Source organism: Perna viridis, chromosome 2 (assembly GCF_037379345.1).
Source record: "Perna viridis isolate PV_CMFRI_1.1 ecotype Kerala chromosome 2, ASM3737934v1, whole genome shotgun sequence".
Classification (NCBI taxonomy): Eukaryota; Metazoa; Mollusca; class Bivalvia; order Mytilida; family Mytilidae; genus Perna; species Perna viridis.
Window position 1 is genome coordinate 847,968 of NC_142446.1, and position 26,861 is coordinate 874,828.

Consider the following 26,861-nt stretch of genomic DNA (forward strand, 5'->3'; position numbering starts at 1 on the left):
GTCAAATTTCAGAATTAAGCAAATAACTCGAAAACAGCTGGGTGTAGCTAAAGTCTGGCTCAATTAAAATTGTTCAGCATGACGGGTTTACCTACATGTATGCCGAAATTTTCAGAAAGATCCATTGACAAATGAATGAGTTCTGGGTCCTGAAATTGATTTTTTTGTCAAATCTTCTCTCACACACCTTGTAGGATGGATTAAAACCAAACATTGCATGAATGTTTGTTAGGTTATCCTTACAATTTTTTTATCTGTTGGCAATGTGGCCACCACTACTAAAAATTGATGACTTGTTGAATTTACTTGAAAACAAGTGTTTAGCCAAATTTTCTGGCGAGGGGGTTGCAATTGATCAGCATGGTGAGACCAACCTATGCCAAAATTTTCATAAAGATCTGATGCTCAATGTTGGAGGTATTGCCCTTAATAAAAACTGACAATTAGAGATTTATTTTTATAATATGAAAAACCTTGTGAATAACTAAGATGCTCTGTATTGATTAAATGATTCTTGTGACAATAGTACAGTAAGATCAAGATTCCAGCTTTAGAAAGCTATAAAGTCTATTTTTGCCCAGGTGAGCAATTCAGGCTCTCTAGAGCCTCTAGTTTGTCAATTTTACACATGAAAATGACAAATTTTTCAATATAAAGGGGGGGGATGCCAACCCCCTGCACCCCCTGGATCTGCCACTGAGGGGATGATGATAAGATACTTTATACTAAAATGTATAGATTGAATCATATTAACACTGTAAGGTTTTCCAATTGATGTAAATAGTTAACCATATAGGACATTTTCTTTTAAAAAAATACACTCAACAAGAAAATTTCTTTAATAGAAAAAATAGACTTTGTAGACAAAAAGTAAACCATTACCAAAACATAAAAATAAAAATAACAGTAATATGTTACATTGATGAACAAACCTGTTACTATGGTTACAGTTATTAACCATGAGATTCTCTTAACATCCAACAATATCATAATGATTTCTGATACTGCTATCATACAGACTCCCAAGTCAAGTGTTACCATAGCAACAGACTCGATAGACAAAAGTTACCATAGTAACATACATGAGACGATACATAAAAGTCTAAAGTCACAATATTTAGATATTGATTCAACAGGTTTTTGATTTCAGAGAAATTATCATAATCATGTATATATATTTCTTTTTAAGCACATTCATTACTTCAGAGAAATGAGTATATGTACAAAAATTGAAAGAGTAGACGTCTGAGAGAAGAAGGTTAATGTGAACCTTGTCATTACCTTACTGGTGTTGGATACCATTTTTTTTAAACAACTGTTTTACCATAAACTATTCGAAGATTTCATTTTTTCATCTGAACATATATCATTTTTACAATCAGGAAATATGTCTAAACCATTAAAAGAGTAATATTGAACATCAGCTTAACCATTAATTGTAACATAAGGCACTTCAGTTATTAACATGTCCATATGTTAACGTACAACAGAATCTCAACATTTCATCCTCTCATGAAAAGAAACAAATTACAAAAATCTAAAGTAGAACTAGCAAATAGATAGGAATTCTGACTACAATTTATAAATAAACAATTAAATGGAATTCTGTTCAAAGTACATGTTCATCCCTGCTCTCCTCCCTAGAAACCATAAACCCCTATAGTCAATCAGATGTGAAAAAAAAGATGCACAATGATATCAAGTCATAAAGAATATATGAAAGAGTTTCATCAAATTTTATTTATCACTTTGAGAGCAGTTGAGGATAAGATCTGCAAACAAACGGACAGACAAACAACATGATCACTACAATACATCTATTTTTTCATGTGTAAAAAATGGAATGTAACATTTACAGATTTAAAAAAATCAATATGCATAAGACATGATCATCCAGAGTTTGATTGCATAGATCAATTTTGATTTGAATAATATATTTTACAGAAACACAGATTACAACCGTTAATGCATAAAAGGTATACAATTTCAGAATTTATATATACTCAAATTAAACTACTTATAATTTTTTAAGAAGTTTTTTTTCGTAATTTATCACTGGGTAAAGTTTTGTAACTTAGAGTTACTATCATATATCCTTTACATGATTTTCTCAGCATTTGCGATGCCGTTTTTAAGAAAATGAAGGTAAGGATTGCCCATAAATCCAGCATTATCTCCTTCATCCATATACTCATTAGCATTGACTTTATGTACAATGGTACCATTTGGGTATGCTACATACATCATCACTGGGAATTTATAGTTCTCTAAGAAATGAGATGCTGCCTTCTGCACTTCCAAAGGCTGAGAGGAATCCTTCTCAAGATCCTATAAAACATTCTGTTAATATTTCATATGATCTAGAATAATATGTCTTGAATGTTAAGACACAAACCATTTTCTTCTCGAGAGTGGGGGGCCTTGGTTCTTATTTTGAGTTAAAAAAAAATTTCAGCAGCAGCTCGAGTTAAATTTTTATTTGAAAATGTACATTGTAAAGTAATGGAAGGAATATTGAATCATATTTTTTTCTGTCCATGGCTGAGTAAAAAAAGATGTTTGCTCAAATTTGGAATAACTTTATTTTTTTTCAAAAAATCCCAGCCTCCCCTCCAGTATAAAAATGATTGGTGCCTAACCAGATGGTCAAACATACATTATATGGTTTTATAAAGAGATGTCAAATTAATCTTAATTATGTAACAAGCAACATGTAGCCCTATGTCACCAGCCACTGCAAAAAAAGTTGAAAGTGCAGAAGTTCCATTACTTCTGTAAAATTTGTTGATTCAAAATGGCGACCCAATGTGGTCAACGACATGTAATAACTAACAATCTTACAAAACTCCAACAAAATCTGTTGTTCCTATAGTGTAGCATGTACAATTCAACAAAGTCTAATAACTCCTGTAAAATTTGTCGAATCAAAATGGGTGGCGAAATATGATTTTTTCAAGTTCAAGGCCCGTAATTTTAGTAAAAATCATTGGAGAAAAACGAAAGTTTAACTGACCTGTAACTTATCACAGTGAACTTATATACCAAAAATCATGTCAATATCTGCAAGGGTTCAGAAAAAAAAGTCTGGAAAACCGAAGGTGGACTGATGGACGGACTGACGGACATTATACCCTTCGCAACTTCGTATAACTACATATGGTGACTAACAATCCTATAAAACTCAATCCACTGAGTGGTATTCAAAAAGTTGTGTCCAAAAAGAATGATGGACGAACAGACAGACACCAGTATTTCTATGTCCCCTTCCATGTTGCAGAGGGGGTACAAAAAAGAGCCTTATGTGTATATCCTGTTGACCTAAATATTAACACTGGAAATAATCATGAATAGCTCCTCATCAGTACATACATAATGTATAGTGTTTAGTGGTGTGACATACATGTACATGGTAAAGTAAATAAACACAGCAGTAACAGGGTATACAAGCATATGCACAGTACTACAACCAATTGAATACACAGTGCTCCAATTATTAACACTGAAGTTTACAGGGATAAAACAGAGGTAAAAGTAAATTTGTTTATTTATTGATATTTTTAAAATTTTTCAAATCATCATATCTGCCATGTACTTATGGCTAACTTTTAGTAGCATAATGGATTGGATTAGTTGTAGCACCCTGGTAATCTTCAAATAATTTTTTAATAGTCTTACCTTCAAATCAACCACTAGTGCCCAGTTGCTAATAAATCTGTCTTGCAAAAGACTGAGAACGGGCGAACTCTCCAAGGCTGTTTCTCGGAGTGTTCGCCCAGAACCTCAGCAACTCTGGTCATCCAAAGCACCCCATAATAATATACTATGTATTAACTTATCCTCTTCTTTGGCTTTTGTTAGTGTTTCTGTAAAATTGTAGTATCTAACCTGAAACAGTCAAAACCAGAGAGTATTGTAAATGGGCTGACGCTAACAATCATTATCTATCAAAAAGTACCATTCCGTGTAAGAATCAGGCAAGCGTTGGCACATCATTTTTCTCAATTTAGTCTTTTTGCCTCAAATATATTCAGTAAATCTAGAAAACAATTGAAAAGCTATTTAAATTCATCCTGAAGCATCTGTGACATAGATATTTTTTACCACTTATATAGGCAATAAAGAGCATTGTAGAGCACAGCTTGATACAACCATAACATGTCAAACTCTGTTAACTTGGGGGAAGTGTGGACACAATATTAATTTTGGAAATACTTAAGCACAGGACCTTACATTTCATTATTGACTCGCAACTGGTTTGGAAAACAAAATAGCACAAAATTTGAAATTCAATGAAAATTTTTTTGAAATTGGACCAAAAATTAAAAAGTTGATTTTTTGGGGTTTGTTCCCTTTGGTCTCTTATAACTCAAGGACCCTGAGAGATATCTGAAATCTGATTGTATATTTCAGGCAGGAACCCAATGAATTTTTTTCTTCAAAATTGGACCAAAAAAATAAAAGTCACTTTTTGGAGGGCATTGGCCCCATATAACTCGAAAATCATAAGAGATATCTGCAATATGATTGGAAGATGCAGGCAGGAATTATCTTAGGGAATCCAATAAAAAAAAATTCAAAACTGGACCAAAAATTAACAAGGGGCTCTCAAAGAGCCTGAATTGCTCACCTGGCAAACCATGCCCTATTAACTAATAAAGGTATCATGCTTTGTTAACCATGTTTGACAAAAAATTGCTGAAAAAGAGCATATATTGATGAATGCTGTAATTTTAATTGAGTACCTAAGGCACTGTCAAATGTTGGAAATGCTTTCAAAGTGTTTTTGAACGTCTGAAAAAATTTGGTCAGGGGTCCCCAATGCCCTGTTATTCCATCGGGTCTGAGGGGGCATTAGCCCAGTATATATTAGCTGAAACTGAAAAAGAACATAAAATACAACATTTTCATCATCATCATTCAACTCAGGCGACCATGTTTACTAAATATACCAAATAACGTTGAAATCAAAGCAAGTATAAAAATTAGTGGGAAATTGGCCTCCTAGAACAAACTTTTATCATCACCATTCAACTTAGAATACATTTTTCCACATAAAACCAGTAATCATTGGAATCCGAGCAACTGGTAAAAATATTCGCAAAATGACAGCTTAAGTTTTTTTTTCTTCAAATACTGTCAGTCAACTCAGAATATCATGATGGCCATGTTTTTCCACCAATGGAAAATTTCTAATGATCAGTTTGTTCAATGGAAAATTTCTAATGATCAGTTTGTTCAAGATATCCTAAAAAGCAATTACACCATCTTTCATTAAATTTTGTCACATGGATTCAGAGAGTTGTGCATGTTAAAAACTACAAAAAAAATCTGTTTCAGGGGCCATGACTCCTACATTCAGCGAATCATTCTGAAATTTTCAGTAAAGATCCATCTCCTGATGGTTAACAATATTACCTACCATACAACGATTTTTGAGTTATTTGCAAGAAACTGTATTTTGACCCCTATGTTCTATTTTTACTAACAGCTGCCATGTTTTTCAATGTTTCAAAAAATTTTAAATGATCAATTTGTGCAGAATACCCTAAGGAACAACCTTAACAACATTCATTTGAATCTGAATAGTAGTTTCAGAGAAGAAGATTTTGAAATAATAACATCAAAAATAGCAAAAAATGTTGACATAGGGCAATAACTCAAACATCAGTTGACAGATTTTCAAGAAAATCGGCAAATCAGCATACAGGTAGCTCTCATCAAGCTGAACACTTTTACCTTGCCTTTACCTTATGGTTTTTGAGATAATTGCAAAAAGCTGTTGTTTGACCCCTATGTTCTATTTTTAGTAACTGCGGTCATGTTAATTGACAGACCAAAAATCAAAAGCTTAAACTTAGTGCATGATACTCTAAGGGAAATAGTTGAATCAACAATAAACTTTTCCTTTCAACTTGAATGATGGGACCCATTTTCCCCCCTTAAGCCCCTTATTCTTCTAAAATTATAGGGCCATCCACCAAGTCCCAAAGAGCATGGTGTTAATTTTTTTAAAAAGTTTTACTCATTTATCATAAACAAAAGTTAACAGAAACCAACAACAACTATGCTGAAGACAAAAAGGTGCTACCATTATACAACTTAGAAATATTTTTGCAGTGGTATAAAAAGTGAGAAAAAATTTTCCTGCCTTTTTTTCCATAGTGCATTTCAACTTAAGTTGGCCTATCAACATCTTAAAAAGGCAAACTTTACACTTTTATTTCTGGAAGTCACAAGGTATAAATACTTGGATAATGCAATAATACTGTGGTGTTTTTTTCATGTGCCACACCTTATACACATTTTGCCCGATTCTTAGAGAGAGGAGTATTTAAAAATATAAACCTTATGATATTTTTACCAAAGTAATATACTTGTATTTTTTTGCTTGGGGACATAACAGCAGTATGCTGACTTATAAATAGTTCTATCAGGAAGTACAAAAGTATACTTACTTGTTTAAATGGATACATTTTGACCTCTAGCTCTCTGAATGCCTCCTCTTGTTCTATTTCCTTTGACCATTTAATATTTTGTACAATATCTAACACACTACTGTCTATATCCATAGGTGATTCAATATCACTTGGAAACCTCCATATCCGTGATGGTGCTGATATATTTACTTGCATCAGAGGCATGTATCCTATATCTACCTCCATGTTCTCACTCTCTGTTGGGCCATTTAACCATTCCATATCTGGAATATCCAGATCAACACAGAAAATAATCACATTTTTATCTGCATTCTTTGGACTGACTATTACTCATGGGATCAGTGTAAATTTTCATCTTTCATTTAGTTTGGAGCATGTTATTTTAATTTCACTATTAATTTTTACAACGAAAAATATTGGGAATCTAATACTACCAAAATCGCTGAAAATAGAGATCCCAAAAAACACATAAGAATGGACACCCAACTTATTAAGAGAATGGGTCACCGAAAAACCATGAGGTTGGGTTACCCCCCCAAAAAAAACCATGAGAATAGATTACACAAAAAACCATGAGAATGGGTTACCCATAAAACCATAAAAATGGGTTACCCAAAAAGCCATGAGAATGGGTTATTTGTTGATGAATAAAGGGATGGTTTAATACCTCTAAACAGACCTTCAAAGCATAAAAAGCAACATTTTGAATATAAATTCCATGCAGAGATAAACCTTTGTCTGACAACCACAATCTGAGATAAAACAAAATTAACCAGAAAGACTTTCTCCTGCCAAAATGTCATAATAATATTAATCCACTAATCAAAAAATTTAAATTTATGTTGAAAATAGCAATCAATTATGGTGAAAACCTGTATAATAAATCAGATAATCAATTGGTTATCGCTATTGTGAACCACTGTGATGCAGGTATAAATCAATATTGGCCAGAACCACTGTGATGCAGGTATAAATCAATATTGGCCAGAACCACTGTGATGCAGGTATAAAACAATATTGGCCAGAACCACTGTGATGCAGGTATAAATCAATATTGGCCAGAACCACTGTGATGCAGGTATAAATCAAAATTGGATTGAACCACTGTGATGCCTGTATAAATCAATATTGGCCAGAACCACAGTGATGCAGGTATAAATCAATATTGGCCAGAACCACTGTGATGCAGGTATAAGTCAAGATTGGCCAGAACCACTGTGATGCAGGTATAAATCAATGTTGGCCAGAACCACTGTGATGCAGGTATATATCAATATTGGCCAGAACCACTGTGATGCAGGTATAAATCAAAATTGGACTGAACCACTGTGATACACATATAAATCAATATTTGACGGAACAACCGTAATACACTTATAATTTGATACTTGTCTAACCACTATGATATACATAATAAAGAGCTGCGCTTTAAAAGCATGATATGCCCGTTGCCCTTTTAACTTGTCTTTATGCTTTTAATGAATTATATGATCAACTAGAAATACTGAGAGCCGTGTTAATTACCCTTACCCTCCCCCCCCCACCCCCCAAAAAAAAAAATTTGGCACTGTCAAGGCTACCTCAAGTTTAACTAAGTTTAAAACACACTATTCTAACAAGATTACCAAGTACCTTTTTTATTTACTGGTCGATCATCATAACAAATGGTTTGTTTTAAACGCATTTTCAAAGAATAAAATTTCCTTGGCCGTTTCTGGCTTTTTATAAAGTATTACATGTATTAGTATAAAAATTCATAACACGGAAACAAAAAATCTGAATTTATAAAAATCGAAAGGGAGCTTACAGCAATAGATATGAACATTTTTAAGTTATTGTACGAAGTGTGTACAACGGACGGACAACGGTGTACCATAATATGCCCCATCTTAGATGGGCGTATAAAAACCATTATCACATATTTTGTATGTGTATCAAGAAAAAGTCTTGCATCCTGTATGTTATATGCCACCTAGGACAATAACATTTTAAATGGTCAGATGTTATTGGGTGAGGTCACAGTTGACTAGACATAATGTTGTCAATTCATGTTGCAAATGTTTTTTTTTCAATATCCCAGGAGTAGCATGAGACATATTGGTAAAAAATTCATTACTGCTTAAAAATACAAGATAAATATATCAATACATGACCTTTGTACCATTGCCCTAATTATCAGCCTGAAGCCATGCATGTATCTGTTTGTTTGTTTGTTTGTTGGGGTTTAACGTCCGAGCAGCAATATTTCAGCTATATTCAGAAGAAAGCAGGTATCTGTAAATATTGGCCCAAACTATAGTGATACATGTACAAACCAATACTGGCCCATAAACCAGTGGTCCCACTGAACATAAAGAAAGATGACAACCATTTTATTCAGACTGTATACAACTTACCAACATTTAACTTTTTCTCACTAGGAACATACACATTGAAATAAACAATGTGTTTAAAATCTCTGGTGGCTATAATATTTCCTGTAAACTGTCCAGGGGTGAACCAAAATGGATTAAATGGTGGTTCATTCAACTGGAATTCTGCATGGATTCTAAGGAAAAAGATTAGAATAATCATATATTTATCTGCTAAATATAAATCCTTATAAATGGTACAAATCTACCACAAAAGCCATCTACCTCTCAAACAAACGTAGGTAGAATTCTACACTTATTGATACATAGTAATGTCCACTTCTAGATGTCTTGTGATCTTCAATATGACTAAAGAAAAATTTGTCTCAGATAGCCAGCACCAACTCCATATTAAAGGCAGATTTCTAACATGTTTAATCTTGGAACAAAAGTCTACAATAAGACAATTCAAGAACCATAATTCTACACATACTTTACTGAGGTCAGAGTTATACCAAACTATATCTTCATTAATAATAATTCAAATTGTATCACATGAATATTTTCTGACATCAAACCACTTATGTATACATGAAGGTATTTAGCCAAAATATCTAAGTTTTCATGGTTAATTGTCAGAATTTTGTTGGTTTCTGAGTTCACAGACTTCATTATTTTAAAAAATCTTTATTTTTTCATTTTTTTTTTTTAAATATGAATTGGAACCATTACAACTACTGAAAGTCAACATTTTAATGTGCAATGCCAGGAAAACATCAACATTAACTGAAGACGATGCTAGGTAAACATCAACATTAACTGAAGACGATGCTAGGTAAACATCAAGACTTTATTTGATGACGATGCTAGGTAAACATCAAGACTTTATTTGATGACGATGCTAGGTAAACATCAAGACTTTATTTGATGATGATGCTAGGTAAACATCAAGACTTTATTTGATGATGATGCTAGGTAAACATCAAGACTTTATTTGATGATGATGCTAGGTAAACATCAAGACTTTATTTGATGATGATGCTAGGTAAACATCAAGACTTTATTTGATGACGATGCTAGGTAAACATCAAGACATTATTTGATGATGATGCTAAGTAAACATCAAGACTTTATTTGATGATGATGCTAAGTAAACATCAAGACTTTATTTGATGATGATGCTAAGTAAACATCAAGACTTTATTTGATGATGATGCTAGGTAAACATCAAGACTTTATTTGATGATGATGCTAGGTAAACATCAAGACTTTATTTGATGATGATGCTAGGTAAACATCAAGACTTTATTTGATGATGATGCTAGGTAAACATCAAGACTTTATTTGATGATGATGCTAGGTAAACATCAAGACTTTATTTGATGATGATGCTAAGTAAACATCAAGACTTTATTTGATGATGATGCTAAGTAAACATCAAGACTTTATTTGATAATGATGCTAGGTAAACATCAAGACTTTATTTGATAATGATGCTAGGCAAACATCAATTGAAAACATTATTTGATGATGATGCTAGGTAAACATCAAGACATTATTTGATGATGATGCTGACAATGCTGAAATGAGAAAGTCTTAACATGATGACAATGGTGATGTGAAGAAGTCTTATAAAGTTTCATAAAAATCAAAATCCATTTAACAATTCATGAGGATCTAACAAGGTATGTGGAATGATGATAGATAATTGTTCACTGCTTACCTAAAAACAATATCAATATATTCTTCTGATAAAGCCCGCACCATAGCAACACCACCTTTAGGAGGAAATCTAGTCACCAGAAATGGTCGAGGATGAAACATTGATAGTAATCTCTGTATTACTATTAGTCTCTCCTCTGGTTTGGTAGGATAGTATCGATTACTGGACAAATGAGAAGAACTTATTGATGACATAAATGAAGATCTTCCATCAGTAAATAGTTCATAAATTTGGCCAACACCTGTAATTTCCACTGGAAAAAATACTGAAAAATGTTGTACACCAAAGTTCAACCATTCCTGGTTCACAGCTGTCCATTCTTTTAATCCATTCAGTGACTCCATGTGTCCAAAGTACTGCTTCAAAATAAAATAAAAATATGCACCATCAAATTAATCCATCCAGTAACTCAATATATCCATAGTACAGCTTCAAAATAAAATACAAATCTGCACATGGATCAAATTAGTGGAGTTTTACAGTTATGTTTTTCATTCCTTTAAGTAAATAAAATAAAAGAAATTATTTCATGGAATATGAATTAATATCCAGAGACAAAGAAGTGATTTTAAAGCAGATCAAGTTTGTGTACATTAAGGAGGACATATTTAGAGTCTTTCTCAACATGTCCTTCTATTTTTCCAAGTTTGAACGGTAAAAAATTAATAACAACCATTTTACGGCAATTTGGAAGATATTGATGACTCAAGCCCCCTAGGATCCACACTGTGAAAGGCCTTTTATACTGCAATCATTCTATTTGAGTAACCAAAATGCTTGTATATTAATTGATACACGGTCACTGACAGTATACACTCCTCGAGATGTTTAGGTTTCCAGCACACACAATACCTAAACACACGCTAAATGCTCACCAAACGCACAATAAACGAACGCTCCCAGTGTGCATTAAAATGTATGATAAATGTCAACAATGAAAAAAAATAATATTAACAAATATCAATGAAAAAAATAAAAACTGGAAACAGAATAAATGAATGTGAAAATAACAGTTGAATAAGGAAACACTGAATGTACAAAAATAAACGAACACTTCTAATGTGTGTTTATTGTGCTTTTAAATGAACACAAAATGATGTGTTAACGAAATATAAACGATGCATGAACACTAAAGTGGGAAATGAACGTTTCAGGGGGTGTATAACACTTTGGCTCAGGCTTCTTTCCCACCCTTGTATGAACCACCTGTTTATAGTAGACTAGTGTCACTATCAGGGGCCACAAGTGGGGAAGAAATGTTATAAACACATTTTACAAAAATTAAACTGATTTAAAAACTGATTAGGATTGCAGTATAAAGACAACAACAGTATACTGAGCAGAAAAACAAGAGGCTCTCAAAAAGCCTGAATCGGTCACCTGATAAACTATGCCCTATTACCTAAGTAAGTAAAGGTATCATGCTTTGTTACCATGTTTGACCAAAAATTGCTGAAAAAGACCATACTGGGTATATTGATGAATGCTATAAGTTCAACTGAGTAATCTAAGGCACTGTAAAATATTGGAAATGCTCTCAAAATGTTTTCACAATCTCTGGAAAAATTTGGGCAGGGGTCCCCCTATGCCCTGTTATTCCACCCTGTCTGAGGGGCATTAGCAAAGTAAACATTTGCTGAAAAAGAGCATAAAATGAAAATAAACCATGGCTATACAACATTTTCATCATCACCATTAAAAGAAAAACAATGAAATCAAAGCAAGTATAAAAATTAGGGGGAAAATAGCCGCCAAGAACAAACCTTCATCATCACCATTCAACTGAGAACAAAATATTTTCCAAATAAACCAAAGATCATTGGAATCTGAGCAACTGGTAAAAACATTGCAAAATGGCCTCTAAAAAAAATTAAATACTACCATTCAACTCAGAATATCATGTTTATTTTATGAGTAGTTTCATCTTCATCATTCTTCTACAGTTGAGGAAAAACTGTTCTATTTTTTGTAATGACGGCCATGTTTTTTGATTGATGAAAAATTTTAAATAATCAGTTTGTGCAGGATACCCTAAAAAACAATTCTGCCAGCTTTCATTAAATTTTGCTTTATGCTTGTAGAGAAGATTTTCGAAGTTGCACACGTGAAAAACGCAAAAAAAAAAATCTGCTTTAGGAGCCATATCTTCTACATCGAGCAATGAATCATTTTCAAAATTTCGGCATAGGTCCGTCTTCTGATGGTAAACAATATTATTCACATCAGAATTTTGCTAAATTCAATAGTTTTGGAGTTATTTGCAAAAAAAATTGCATTTTGACCACTATTCTATTTTTAATAACAGCTGCCATGTTTTATTCACAGATTAAAAATCCAAACAGTGATTATGCAAAAAACTTCTGTCTGACCCCTATGTTCTATTTTTAGTAACGGCGGCAATGTTTTTCAAGGGATCAAAAATTGAAGCACAAACTTGGTGCAGGAATACCCTAAGGAACAAACATGATAAATTTCATACCAATCCATTCAGTAGTTTCAGTGAAAATGTTTGAAAACTGTTAATGAGGACAGTGACAGACAATGATGACAACAGACGCCAAGTGATGGCAATAGCTCACACTGCCTACAGCCATGTGAGCTAAAAATGATATAAAAATTTGACATGAGTTGAATAAAGCACTTGGCAAAGCTTAGCATTATACCTTGATTCTACATTACAAAAAGAGACTATGATTATAAGTATGTTCCTTTCTGCACTGTAAGCCTCATCCATATATCATTTTTATTTCAAGTCAATTAAAACTGTTATTGTCTATTTATCCCTTTACTGCAGTAATTTTCAAATGATTATAAAAATTATAAAAAGTCATAAATTATATTGAAGAAACAATGTAACATCTGTATGAAATTCAACCTGTCAAAATAATGGAGAAATTAATACAAAACTAATATTATTGACAGCTATTGATTTTTATACATAATCTATTCAGTCATGAACATGATATCATGAATTATCTTTAGGTTCCAAATTATACTCAATTTTTAGTATGCAAGCATGTATACATCTATTTGAAAATATGACGATTTTAGTGTGTTTGCATACAGGCTAAAAAAATTTTGAACAATTCAGATGATCAGCTAAAATTAATAAATGTTTTGTCACACATTTGTCACAGTTTCTAACATCATATCAGACTTGCATTTTCATTCATATCTTTTGTCATGGCTTCTAACAGTATGACAGACTTACACTTTCAGCCATAACTTTTGTCATTATTTCTAACAATACATCAGACTTACACTTTCAGCCATATCTTTTGTCACAGTTTCTAACAGTATGACAGACTTACACTTTCAGCCATATCTTTTCTCATAGTTTCTAACAGTATGACAGACTTACATTTTCAGCCATATCTTTTGTCACAGTTTCTAACAGTATGACAGACTTACACTTTCAGCCATATCTTTTGTCATTGTTTCAAACAGCAGTGGTTTAAAGTAAGCTCTCAGTGTCAAAAACTGGTCATCCTTTTCTATTACCTGTTCTGGTATATATTCAATCTCAGATATCTGCAAAAATGTTCAAACTTGTAAAAATACATATTTATTACCAGGGTTGACTGAATTTTAAGGAATAAAACTCCTCAGCAGGAAGAACAGATATTGGACACCTGTGGTAAAAACAATAAATAAATAAATAAATAAATAAATAAATAAATAAATAAATAGGAGTGCACCATCTACTACAACTTTTTTGTGAATTTGGGAGGTTCTGGGTGTTTTTTTTTTATCCAACAAGCTTTAACAAAGTAAATATTTTGCAAAACATTCTTTTTGATACAATATGGTACAAGTAACCATGCATGAACTACAACATGGTACAAGTCACCATGCATGAACTATAACATGGTACAAGTCAACATGCATGAACTACAATATGGTACAAGTACCCATGCATAAACTACAACATGGTACAAGTAACCATGCATGAACTACACCATAGTACAAGTCACCATGCATGAACTACAACATGGTACAAGTAAACATGCATGCATGAACTCCAACATAGTACAAGTCACCATGCATGCATGAACTACAACATGGAACAAGTCACCATGCATCAACTCCAACATAGTACAAGTCACCATGCATGCATGAACTACACCATAGTACAAGTCACCATGCATGAACTACAACATCGTACAAGTAACCATACATGAACTACAACATGGTACAAGTCACCATGCATGCATGAACTACACCATAGTACATAACACCATGCATGAACTGCAACATAGTACAAGTCACCATGCATGCATGAACTACACCATAGTACAAGTCACCATGCATGCATGAACTTAACCATAGTACAAGTCACCATCCATGAACTACATCATAGTACAAGTCACTATGCATGCATGAACTTCACCATAGTACAAGTCACCATGCATGCATGAACTTCACCATAGTGCAAGTCACCATGCATGAACTACATCACAGTACAAGTCACCATGCATGCATGAACTACAACATGGTACAAGTAACCATACATGAACTATACCATAGTACAAATCACTATGCATACTTTTAACAAGTATCTAGACACTTCACATAACTATCTAGATGCTTCATACAAGTACATGTATCTAAATGCTTCTTACAAGTATCTAGATACACAAAAACTCCTCACGGGTATATAGATACTTCTAATAAGTATCTAGATTCTTCTCATAACTGTCTAGATATTTATCAAAAGTATCTAGATAGTTGTGAGAAGAATCTAGATATTTTTGATAAGTATCTAGATAGTTATGAGAAGCATCTAAATACTTTTGCAAAGTATCTAGATACTTATGAGAAGTATTTAGATACTTGTGAGGAGTTTTTGTGTATCTAGATACTTGTAAGAAGCATCTAGATACTTGTATGAAGCATCTAGGTACTTGTATGAAGCATTTAGATAGTTATGCAAAGTATCTAGATACTTGTTTGTAGTATCAAGATAGTTGTGAGAAGTATCTTGATAGAAAGTAACATCTAGATGAAAATAATGCTATTTTGACATGAAAAACCATTCATACAAGTCACCATACATGAACTTCAACATGGTACAAGTCACCATGCATGAACTAAAACAATGAAACAAGTCACCATACATGAACAACAACATGGTACAAGTCATCATGCATGAACTACAACATGGTAAAAGTCCCAAATACAGGAACAACACGGTACAAGTCACCAAACATGAACTAAAACAATCGTACAAGTAACCATACATGAACTTCAACATGGTACAAGTCACCATGCATGAACTAAAACAATGGAACAAGTCACCATACATGAACAACAACATGGTACAAGTCATCATGCATGAACTACAACATGGTAAAAGTCCCCATACAGGGATAACATGGTACAAGTCACCAATCATTAACTAAGACATTGTACAAGTCACCAAATATGAACTGCAACATGGTACATGTCATCATGCATGAATTACAACAATGGTACAAGTCACCATACATGAACTACAACATCATATAAGTCACCATACATGAAGTACTGTGAAAGTACTATTGTTTGTGGGGCATCAATTTTTGTGGTTTTCACAGATAGACCAAACCATGAAATTTGGTTCCCAATGAATAGGAGAATTCCATTGATTTGTATATTGAAAACCTAAAAACCATGAATTCAAAAATCCACGAACTTGTGTTTCTTCCTTAATCCACGAAAACTGGTATCCATGAATAAAAGTACATTCACAGTAGTCCATGTAGGGTGACTTTTACCATTGTTGTAATTCATGAAATGTGACTGGTACCATGTTGAAGTTCAAGTAACCATACATGAACTGCAACATGGTATATATAGCCATACATGAACTGCAACATGGTACATATAACCATACATGAACTGCAACACAGTACAAGTCAGCATGCAAAAGCAATTTACCAGATATCTAAGCATTCCCTTCTAATTTCCATTATGCATCTCTTAAAAAATATTTAGTTGTAGGGTTATCAGGCTGTAAGCAAAGAACCTGGAATGGTGGACATAGTAAAAGTTATCATGTAAAAACAAAATATACCAAATATCTAAGCAATCTCTCCAACAAAATCTGAGAAAAGTGTAAAGGATGGACTGATAGATGGACATATTGATTATCAAAATGGGTTTCTCGGCAAGTAAACATCCATTTTACAAAATATCATGCAATATCCAAGTTGATTTGACAACTTGAATTTGATACTAAGAGAACACATCCCTTAGTGAAAATGGATGCACTGCTAGACAGAACAGTAGCTGATCACAAACTGCAATATAAAATCTTTTGATTTGTATGCTCATACCATATAGGAAATTTAATTTATTAAATTACAGTTTATACTTGTCATAGGATCTAATCTATCTATTTTGATAATGGTGTCCTTTTGTTTTTACATAAGTAAGGTCATTAAAAGGACCCCTTCAACACCTTTATATTGGGGCTACTCATACGTGTACTTGGCAGTCTGGCCTGTATAGTCTGTATAATTTCAGGAAATTATTTTCCCCCAATTCAGGTATACATCATACTAATATTTCGTTATCATTGTTTATTGATTAGGTTTTTTGCATAACTAGGAATATGATATAAGTTAAGTGTAATATAGGGTTGTGGAGTTAGAGCCAGAACATATATAACTGTGACTGCCTTTATCACAATAGGCTGGAATCTTCCGCCTCAGGCTGGATTCTGCCGCCTGTGTTCAGTATGTCGTAAATAATTAAATCAGTCTCGGCCGGTTTCTACCGCTCATAGCACTGCAAGGCTGGATTCTGCCGCCTAAAAGTTAGACATCATATTAGGGTTTTCAGTCAGATCCTTTCTTTCATCTTTCCACTTTAGCTTGTCATGATCGTCCACAAGCCTATAGTAAATATGTTTTGTTGTTCAATAGTTAGGTATAGTTCAATGATAATAGTAGGACTATACATGTAATTGTCGTAGTCCATAGTGTAGTATGAGTAGCCCCCAAGAAGCCAAATTAAGTTTGATACAGCAAGGTATTTAGCAAGTTATGTAATGTACAGTAATTGTTTGGTATTAATAAATGTCTTACTGTATGTGTCTTAAATATTACTATGAAAGAAATACTCAACATGTTTAAGAGAACTGGGGAAGTTTCCATGAAACAACAATAGATACACACATTAGAACAAAAAGTCCTGTTGAGGCCCATTGTACATGTACTAGATGCTAAGTAAGCCCTGATGCTTTTGATCAGGTTAATTTCTGGCTTTTTCACGTAAAGTAAAAGATGGGATATTTATACCTCACTCTTGATATGACTAGGTATAAACTATAAAATAGCTGTCTCCAACTTTATCCATTTCCTTTTCATCGGCACATTACATTTGGTGATAAGAAAGTGCTGTGATTGTACAATTGTATTGAGTTTAAAATAAACAGGTCAATTTAGTGGTATAACCAATGCTCTGTGAGATGGTGGAACAAAAGCAAACTTTTCAGTTGTTCTAGCTAACTGAGCAATGTATCATATTTTTGTTCATATAATTTAGTCTTGTCAGCAGATTTCCATAAGAATAGTCTCATCAATTTGATGAGATGTTACTCCTTGAAACATGTGTACAACATATTGAGATTTGCAATATTGTCATTTAAAGCTGAACCAAGTTCCTACTACATGTATATACTCGCTTCCCAAACTTCAAAAATCACATGTTTAAAAATATAAATTTATTTCTTCTTCAAGTCATTGCTCAACAACTGGACTTTTTATTTTTCTCACTAGTGTGCTCGATACCATAAAAATCTAATTATAAATTTTTGTAACAAAGCTTGTGAAAATAGTGGAAATTTTGGAGTGTTAAAAACTCATTTGAAGTGCTTGATAAATTACATACATCTTTCGAATTTTTTATTTGTGAGTCTTATCAAATGGTCCTTTCATAAATCAGGATGTACATATATTATTTCAAATTCTTTTAGATCATTTTTTTGTATCGAAAATCATATATACTATGTTAACTGGAATTCTTTTAATGCTTACAGCACTCAAATTCCTGCTATATTTTTATTTGCTATAGCGATACTGTTTATCATTCCCATACAGAAATCCTTCACAGTTTATGGCTATAATAAACAAGAAATCGGTGAGCAATGGCTCGATCTTGATACAAGGAACATAACCAAGTCATATACACACGAAGTTATTGTTGAATGTTTCTAAAAATAAATCCCACCTACAGAAAGAATGTGTTAAAACTTCAAGGCGCTGTAATGAAAAGTTGCTGAGAGGACAGTGACAGAAAAAAGTGTTTCAGAAATTCAGGAAGAAACAAGGATAAAACCATATACCACCATCTCTTTTGGAGCAGGGATATAATAAATACCCTTCCAAACAACATTTGGTAGGTAAATTTTATAACACCTTAACAGTGAAGACTAAAGATATATACACTGCAGAACTTTCTTTGATATAAGAAGCTCTCAAAGAGCCTGAATCGCGCCCCTGGCAAACCTTGCCCTATTAAATAAGTAAGTGAAGGTATCATGCTTTGTTACCATGTTTGACCAAAAAATTGCTGTAAAAGAGCAAATGTTGATGAATGCTTTAAGTTCAAAAGAATACCTAAAGCACTGCAAAATGTTGGAAATGCATTCAAAGTGATGGGTCAATAACCAGTAATCAGCCTGAGGCTTATATCTGCTTGCAACTTCTGTCTGCATTGAAGGGGCAAGATTTTTTTTTAAGTTTCCAACAGGGACAGATGCCAAGCGATGACAATAGTTCAGTTTATCCTTATCAAGACTCAGTTGAATGTTTTGTAGTGCTGATCATACAGATCTCTTTATAAATCACAAGTTTCTATCTTTTTTAAGGAGTATTCTTCTGTAACTTAAACAAAACAAAGACATTTGTACGCCCTATTTTTAGGATAATTTTATCAATTATATGTTTCTCTACATCTATAATGGTTTTCAAGACATTGACTTAAAACTTCCTTCACAGGACATAAATCTATATTGGAGTTATCCTACAACAATAATCCAATAATGATTTTGAATACCTTATTTTACAGATCATTTCGTCAATCAAAACTTTCTACATATCTATTACAGTTTTCAAGATATTGCCTAAAAACAAGGGAGACTTACATTTTCATCCCGATGGGGTTGTCTCTTTGACATATTCACCATACTTATTCTCTGATATATTTTGTAGGCTTTATAATAAGGATCATTCCAACAGTTAACAGTACATTTCTATCTACAATGTTTTCTAGTAATAAGCAGTATAGCTAATAAACTGCTTTGCCAAGTGCAGCATGCTATCATCACAGCCACTTTAAACCTTTTTTTTTTAAACATGGGGACTTACAGTTCGTCACAGACACAACACATGGTTTGGAAACAATATTGCACAATATTTTGAAATTCAGTTTAAGTATAAAGTTCTTCTTTCAGGATGCTTTCTTTCATGGATCATTTTGTACCAATTTATCTCAAAACTGATTAATGATAGAGTAAACTTGCTAGCATACTTCTTAAAGCCCTTGTAAAGAGCCAGAATGTTTTGCCAGATGAAAAAAATAAAAAAAACAATATTTCAAAAAATGCTGTTTTTGGCCTGTTAGACCTCGTTTTTTTTTCAAAAACAATGAAAAATATTCCAATACTGATAGTAAATGACAGGAAGGGATTCACACTGAGGCCCCATACAAACAGAATTTAAATCTGTTGAATATTCTAAAAAAGGATTTCATATATGTAGGAAACAAATTTTTAAAAAAATTTCAAAATTGAATGAGAAATAAACCTTTTACATCAATTTGACATAAACACATATTTTACCCCTTTTCACCCCTTTTTGCAGAACAGTATGGGTCAGTGATCCCATTTTAAGAAGCAAGCTTCCCCTAGCAGCAAGTAACTATATATAAAAATTTCATGACATTTGGTTCAATACATGCAACTACAGTTATTGCATGAAAATGAAAAAATTAACAATGCCAACATCATAACATACATTGTTATATGGCCGTATAAAAACAACAAATTTGTCTTTTTTGTGTTCCCCTTCCAGGGCAATAAATCTAACAAGGAGTAGTCCTATAACATCAACCAAATGACTACTTTTGTAGGCTTTATCAAGAGGATCATTTCATAAATTGCTAGTTTCCTTTTATCTACATGTATAATGGTTTCTATATATAGGCTAAAAAGGCTTTTGTAGGCTAAATCAAAAGGATCATTTCATCAATTGAAAGCTTCTTACTATGTGTATTTGTAATGGTTCTCAAGACATTAGCTAAAAATGAAAAAAAGTCAATTTTTTTCCTTCCCAGGACAATGAGAGACATCTTACAACATGCACCAAATGTAGACGTTTGTAGGCCTTATCTGAAGTATCATTTCAACAATTGAAAGTTTATTTCTATCTATTATGGTTTCAAGTACATGTAATAAGATATAACCCACAAAAAATGTTATTTTTTACCTTCAAAGGGCAATAACTCCAATAAGGAGTCATCATAGAGCTTCCACTATTATGAAACTGGTACAGCTCTTAAAGCTGAAGAATGAAGGTCACATTTATTTACCAGTACCTCTTATGGTTTTTAAGATATATGTAGAAAATGGTGACTTGACTCCTGTGGTCTAAAAATAGTAATGGCAGCCATGGCTTACACTTTATCCACACAACTAACAATGACTTGCCAATCACACTTGGTTCAGGTGAGCTACATGTAGTAACTGATAAACTTACAGGTAAGTTTAAGTTGCCGATGATTGTTATAAAAAATGCACTCTTAAGACTTTTGATCCACATGAATTCTGGGGTTCAGTTGCCAAAAAAAAGAAACATATAGTAGCCATTGATTATGAGAGAGGTACATGTACCTACATGTATAAAGTTTCTGCACTATATAGAAATTAAGGTTTTATTTACTACTGTGAAAAATGAATTAAGGGTTTTACATGTACATGTATATAGGGTTGCAGTAAATATATGGGAACATCAGTATTATCATTATTTTTACCCATACACATTTGTATATTGTATATAAAGCATGTCCTCATATAAGAAATACATGATTGAGCACTGTAACACTGATCATGTACACCTGAGATACACTTCTAACCTTGTCAATAACAGATGGCCCTAGAATCAAATTTCTCAACATAGATAAAACTTTCCAGTCAGGAAGTCTCTGATATTTACATTGTATACTTGAAACATAGACTTTATATGTCATTAATGTATACATGACTTACAAAAAATTTAATATAATTCTAAGGATAGTGAATTAGTTAAAACATTCATGAATGTAATAAGTTTAACATCAGTGTTAATTGATTGATTGTTGTTTGTTAAACAGCCAGCTCTAAATACACAAAAAATGTACTGCATCAGAAAGAGAATACATGTAGGTTTATATAAATATATGTAGAAAAATGTCCAAAACAACCACACAATGGTATCAAGGTAAAGATATGTACAGTTGTAGAAAATGTCCAAACTACAGGATGGTACAATGTAATTTCTGGTAAGGAACAGATTTACATGTATAAAAGGATGATTAAGCAACCAGTTTCTGATTTGGAACAGGTTTATATAGGGAAAGAACAGCCACCAAACAAGTTTCTGATTTGGGACAGATCTATATACCTATACAAATCTGCAAACAAAACAAGTATTTCACAACTCTCAAAGGGACAAAACAGTCATCAAGAGTTTCTGATTTGGGACTCGTCTATTAAGGGACAAAACCGCCATGAAAATTTCTGATGTGGGACAGGTCTACCAAGGGACAGAACAGCCACCAAACAAGTTTCTAGTGTGGAATGGGACTATAAGGGAAAAAAAAGCAACCAAAGAGGTGACGTTTCCTCATTATTCATTGAAGACCCATGGGTAGCCTTAAGCTGACATTTTTCATCCCCAGTTTCGTGAAATATAGAGAAGGCAATGAAAAATCCATTGAAGTATTATTAAAAAATTGAGCTTCAATAATAACAGATGAAAAACCTTATAATCCAGGAATAATCTATGAAACACAAAACTACTGGTAGAGTTCCATTTCATGCTACCTACCAAATTTCATGAGATTCAGTTGGGTAGTTTCAGTATATGTTTACAATCTGTTCAAAGACAGTACTCTAACAAAATTTTACAGATCATGGCTATATACGCATGACTACAATACTACCTCACTACCTACAAAGCTTCCTGAAGTTCAGTGCAGTGGTTTCTGAGGTGCTGTACTTACAAAAAGTGTAAGAACAAATATATTTGAAACTTCAATTCACTGGTACTGTAACTATGATTTTACATATATGTACATGTACAAAAATGAGTGTCAAGAGTCAAGCAATCTCCCATTCAATAAAGTGTTGAAGTGTCAAACAATCTCCCATTCAATAAACCAATATGTGATGTCTAGGAATTTTATTATATGTAATCTCATTTGTTTTCACTCAATGAAACATACATGTACTTATACATACAATCTGTGTTCAATCACACAAGACTCTAATCCTTTCTACAATTAAACTCCTTGTTACAATTAAAATGAAATCTTTGCAAAAAGCAAAACATAAGGAATCAGCATGCATGATTTCAACTGCCTTGGAAAATTGTTAGAAGCCGTTTTAAATTCAGTGCTACAGGGTATTGCTCAAATTCCAATTTTTCGCATGGCACATCATTCTTCCAAACCCGATATATCAGTATCCAAATTGAAAGAAGAAATTCTGACTATCATGATCATGTTTCTTAAATGTATATGAGAGACTTACATTTAATCCTTTTCCAACTAGCTGGTGGTAGAGTGCTTCATATTCACTGACAGACAAATGATCATCACCATTTCTATCATACCTTCTGAACAAAGCAGCCCCTTCCTGCCCCAGCATAGTATAGGGACTCTCATCTTCAGGCAAAAAGTAACTTCTTGGTACATAGATAATTACAGCTGCTATTAAAACAACAAGGATAGAGAGGTACACTAGCTTCCTTGGTATGTAAATTGTGAAATATTTGGTACACTTCATTTTATCACTTCTAATTGTAGTGTCTTGGACGGGTTTTTCTTCTTGATTGCCATTTTCTTTGTCCTTCGTTGTACAGTAAGCATTTAATTTTCTCTGACGTATTTCCTCCTCACTGTGACCTCCCATCTTCAACGACGGGAGATCTTCACTGTGTCACGTAGCACCAGACTCGATAGACTGTACAAACAACGCATTGCACACATGAAAATAAGAATAACTTCCTGGGCAATCATTTCCAGCGAAAAGTCATAACGAGTTCCGAAAAAAAATTGTGTTCTCGGTGTTATTCCTGCTTTAAATTGGGAGTATATAGTAGAAAGTGAAAGTAGACATTTTGTGGACACAAGAATATGTCTTTGCGTAAAATTCTTATTTTTTCGACAAGTTCAGAAGAAAACTTGAAGCAACCACTTTTTTCAAGGTGATAACTAAAATTGTTATTGATTCGTTTTTATCAAAAAGCTAACCTACAAGGCTACACAACTTCATTATTGAACTTGTCCCAACGCCAACGGCCCAAGTCCAAATTGTCAAGGGCTTTCAAATCGATTTCAATGAGATTTACTTAAAGCTGAATTAGCTGCCAAGTTTTTAAGTTCTGATTCTACTGAATTTTACCGATTCAATGAAATAAGTTTGTAGTAATGCAATTGAAGCAATAAATGTCGATAATACATGTACCTACAGTTATTGATGGGATTTATTCTGCTGTTTCTTTGTTTTTGGCCTATCCTTCATGGGATTTGGTAATCCCAAAAGGGATAAAATTAAGGAATTTGGCTGATGTAACAATGTGATTCTACCAAATCATTCAAAATGTTCTAGATTTTTCAAATTTAATCTAAAAAACTCGGTGGAAGTATTAACTGGCAAAGTATCTTCAGAAAACAGGTTGTGGAGACAGTTCATACATGTAGTTACCATAGAGACAGCAGGGGGTCTCAAAAGGGCAGAAAAATGCATTTTTTGGAATTTTTTTCCCAGAAAAATGGCTTCAAGTTTTTTTTAAATCAATATTAAATGGTAGAGGCAGAAACATCCTAAAGCCATAAAATATAGCTATTGAACACATTTTTTAGACTATTTGGCAAAGCTGTAAGGCAGGGATTGACATTAGCAGTAGTCTAGTAGTCTTGTGCCACCCTAACTTTTGAGAGAACCACTTGAAAAATTTTCATGGTAGTCCTATGGGCTATCTAAATTTTGTCTTATTTTTCATAAGATCTAAGAACAGAACCATCATTACTGTCTAAGGAATACCTGTTTTACCTCTGAAGTAGTCCTGTTCACCAGCAAGCAAATGAAGCTAGTGTCAAACTCTGTAAGGCCTCCAGATTTTTCTGACAGAGGTTATGCTCCCTTAAAAACCCCAAACAGAGGGGTCACACCCCCTCTGGAACCCCCTGCAGGATTTCTTTTTGGTCCCCAACCTTACTGAAAAATGACCTTTTTTTTTTAGTTTCAAAAACTTACAAGTCAAATTAGCCAAAAAAGTGCAGAGGAATCCAAGGTTTGATTCCTCTACAAGTCCTAGAAAGGGGGATTAAAAATAAGGCAGTCAAATGGTGTCATTATGGAGGAAAGGGTTAATAACAATTTGTTAGGTAGATTTGATATTTATGATATCAATTTGTTGAACATAGTTGTGTTGTATGTTGATTTCTATATTTATCCATTGATGTGTATAGTGGATCCCAATGTATCAGGGTCCACATGTAGTTTATTGTTTTCTAGACTGATGAAAAACAGGCTTCTGGGAGGTGGGTTTTTTGTTTGTTTGAATTTAGTACATCTAATCTTTCATTACATCAAACTCATTCTTTAATAATTACTTGCCAGTGCTTCAAAAAATGTTCAGTTAATGTATCATGATGACTTTTTTATCCGAATTTCATCTTCATTTGATTTATCAGAAATTTACACAAACATGACCATAGCAAATTAAAAAATAGTTAAAAATCACATAATTTTTTAAGTATGTCATCAGTTTTTCTGTCCTCTAGAGGACTGTTGTCTCTTTTACATGTACACCATACCTATTCTTGTTATATTGTACCATGATCGTGTTCTAACAGTACTGTGATAGTGGGAACAGAGTATACATTCAGATATTCTGGTGAGTCATTCCTGCATGGGGAAGCTATGGAGCCTCTAAGAACTTATTTTCTATAAAGATAAGTAGTCCAAATTAAAATTTCCATGAGAAGTATAGAATGTTTTATATGTAAGGGTTTCATGGATTCTTCTAACATGTCTAAAGAGGATTTGTATGAACCACAATTTGGTAATTGTAAAAAAGATCAATAGATCGAGAAGTAGCTGCAGTTGACCTACATATGTACATGTGTAATTTAAACTGGCAAATTATAAGTTTTTATCTCATTAAAACAAGTAATTATGCTGACGTGGGAATAAAGGCACTGTCCTGGTCTGGGTTACCTATTTTTTTGAATTCTTGTAATACTGAGATGTCATTAGTAATTTAGTCTGATTTTTTTCAAGTTTTACAGATTTTTCTTAATTTCAGGTTGCTGTTTGATATTGTGTATATAGCATTTTCTTTGATTTCATGTACTGTGTATTTCATATGTGTTAAGTTTGTAATGCCTATTTTCACGTCGGCCAAATTATTAAACTATATACAGTCCAGCCGTAATTTGGTGTCCTACAAACATCAAACTGTATGTTACTTGATATATCTACCCCTCAGCAATTGAGAAGCAGATGTAGGCTTTTTTGTCATATTTAAAAAGAAATAAATTATGTTAGGTATTGTGGTGTACTCATTTACACACAGGTTGACCTTAATTGATATTTGTATTTTATACGTCCCTTACACATGGTGTAAAATATTTGAATATAAAGACCCAGCCCATGTGTAAATAGTACAACTCCTTATACCTCCATTAATTATTTCTTAATTATTATGATATCTTTAGGAACAAAAAATATATTATGGTTTAAATAAGGGATCATTTCTAACAAGGAATAAAGTTGTTATATATTCAGTTGATTTTCACATTACCATTATATAAATTATTTTTTATAAAAAATTGTTTATGCAAAGGCTTAGCATAAAAGGACAGTAATTCATGTAAAAACAATTTCATTGCAATTTATTAAATTGTTTTGGTTGCTATTTGTTATAAGGTTTTTTATTAGCAAGCAATTTATATTTTTGCTCTGGTTATGAGTTGTTTTAGATTTGCTTGCGACTTGCCTGCCATTTTCACAATTGAAAATAACTTCGGCTTTTGATTTCATTGGGATTTTGTTACTACAATTTGTTAGATCATTTGCATTGTAATTTACATTGGATT

At 33.0% G+C, this 26,861-nt stretch overlaps 2 protein-coding genes across 7 annotated transcripts in view; one reads left to right on the plus strand and one right to left on the minus strand.

Annotated features, from left to right (window-relative positions):
- Positions 1-823: 823 nt before the first annotated feature.
- Positions 824-23,772, minus strand: LOC148623235 (selenoprotein N-like). Of its 4 annotated transcripts, none has more exons than XM_088564953.1 (7): positions 23,287-23,772; positions 13,923-14,042; positions 10,512-10,867; positions 8,834-8,985; positions 6,456-6,700; positions 3,676-3,885; positions 824-2,328 (listed from the first exon to the last, which is right to left on the minus strand). In XM_088564953.1, exons 1-7 carry the CDS (start codon positions 23,665-23,667, stop codon positions 2,098-2,100), a joined length of 1,695 nt encoding a protein of 564 aa, XP_088421079.1. In that variant the 5' UTR covers positions 23,668-23,772; the 3' UTR covers positions 824-2,097. The 4 variants fall into 4 exon arrangements, with proteins under 4 accessions (XP_088421079.1, XP_088421077.1, XP_088421081.1 ...); XM_088564951.1 differs by having other exon boundaries at positions 10,512-10,870; XM_088564955.1 differs by lacking the exon at positions 13,923-14,042.
- Positions 23,773-23,804: 32 nt separating this feature from the next.
- The window catches only part of LOC148623236 (AP-5 complex subunit mu-1-like), a 54,809-nt gene continuing 51,752 nt past the window's right edge, over positions 23,805-26,861 (plus strand). For all 3 annotated transcript variants that reach the window (XM_088564956.1, XM_088564958.1, XM_088564957.1), the window contains exon 1: positions 23,805-23,962. In XM_088564956.1, the coding sequence (XP_088421082.1) occupies positions 23,892-23,962 (71 nt within the window). In that variant the 5' untranslated portion in view covers positions 23,805-23,891. The remainder of the gene's footprint in view (positions 23,963-26,861) is intronic.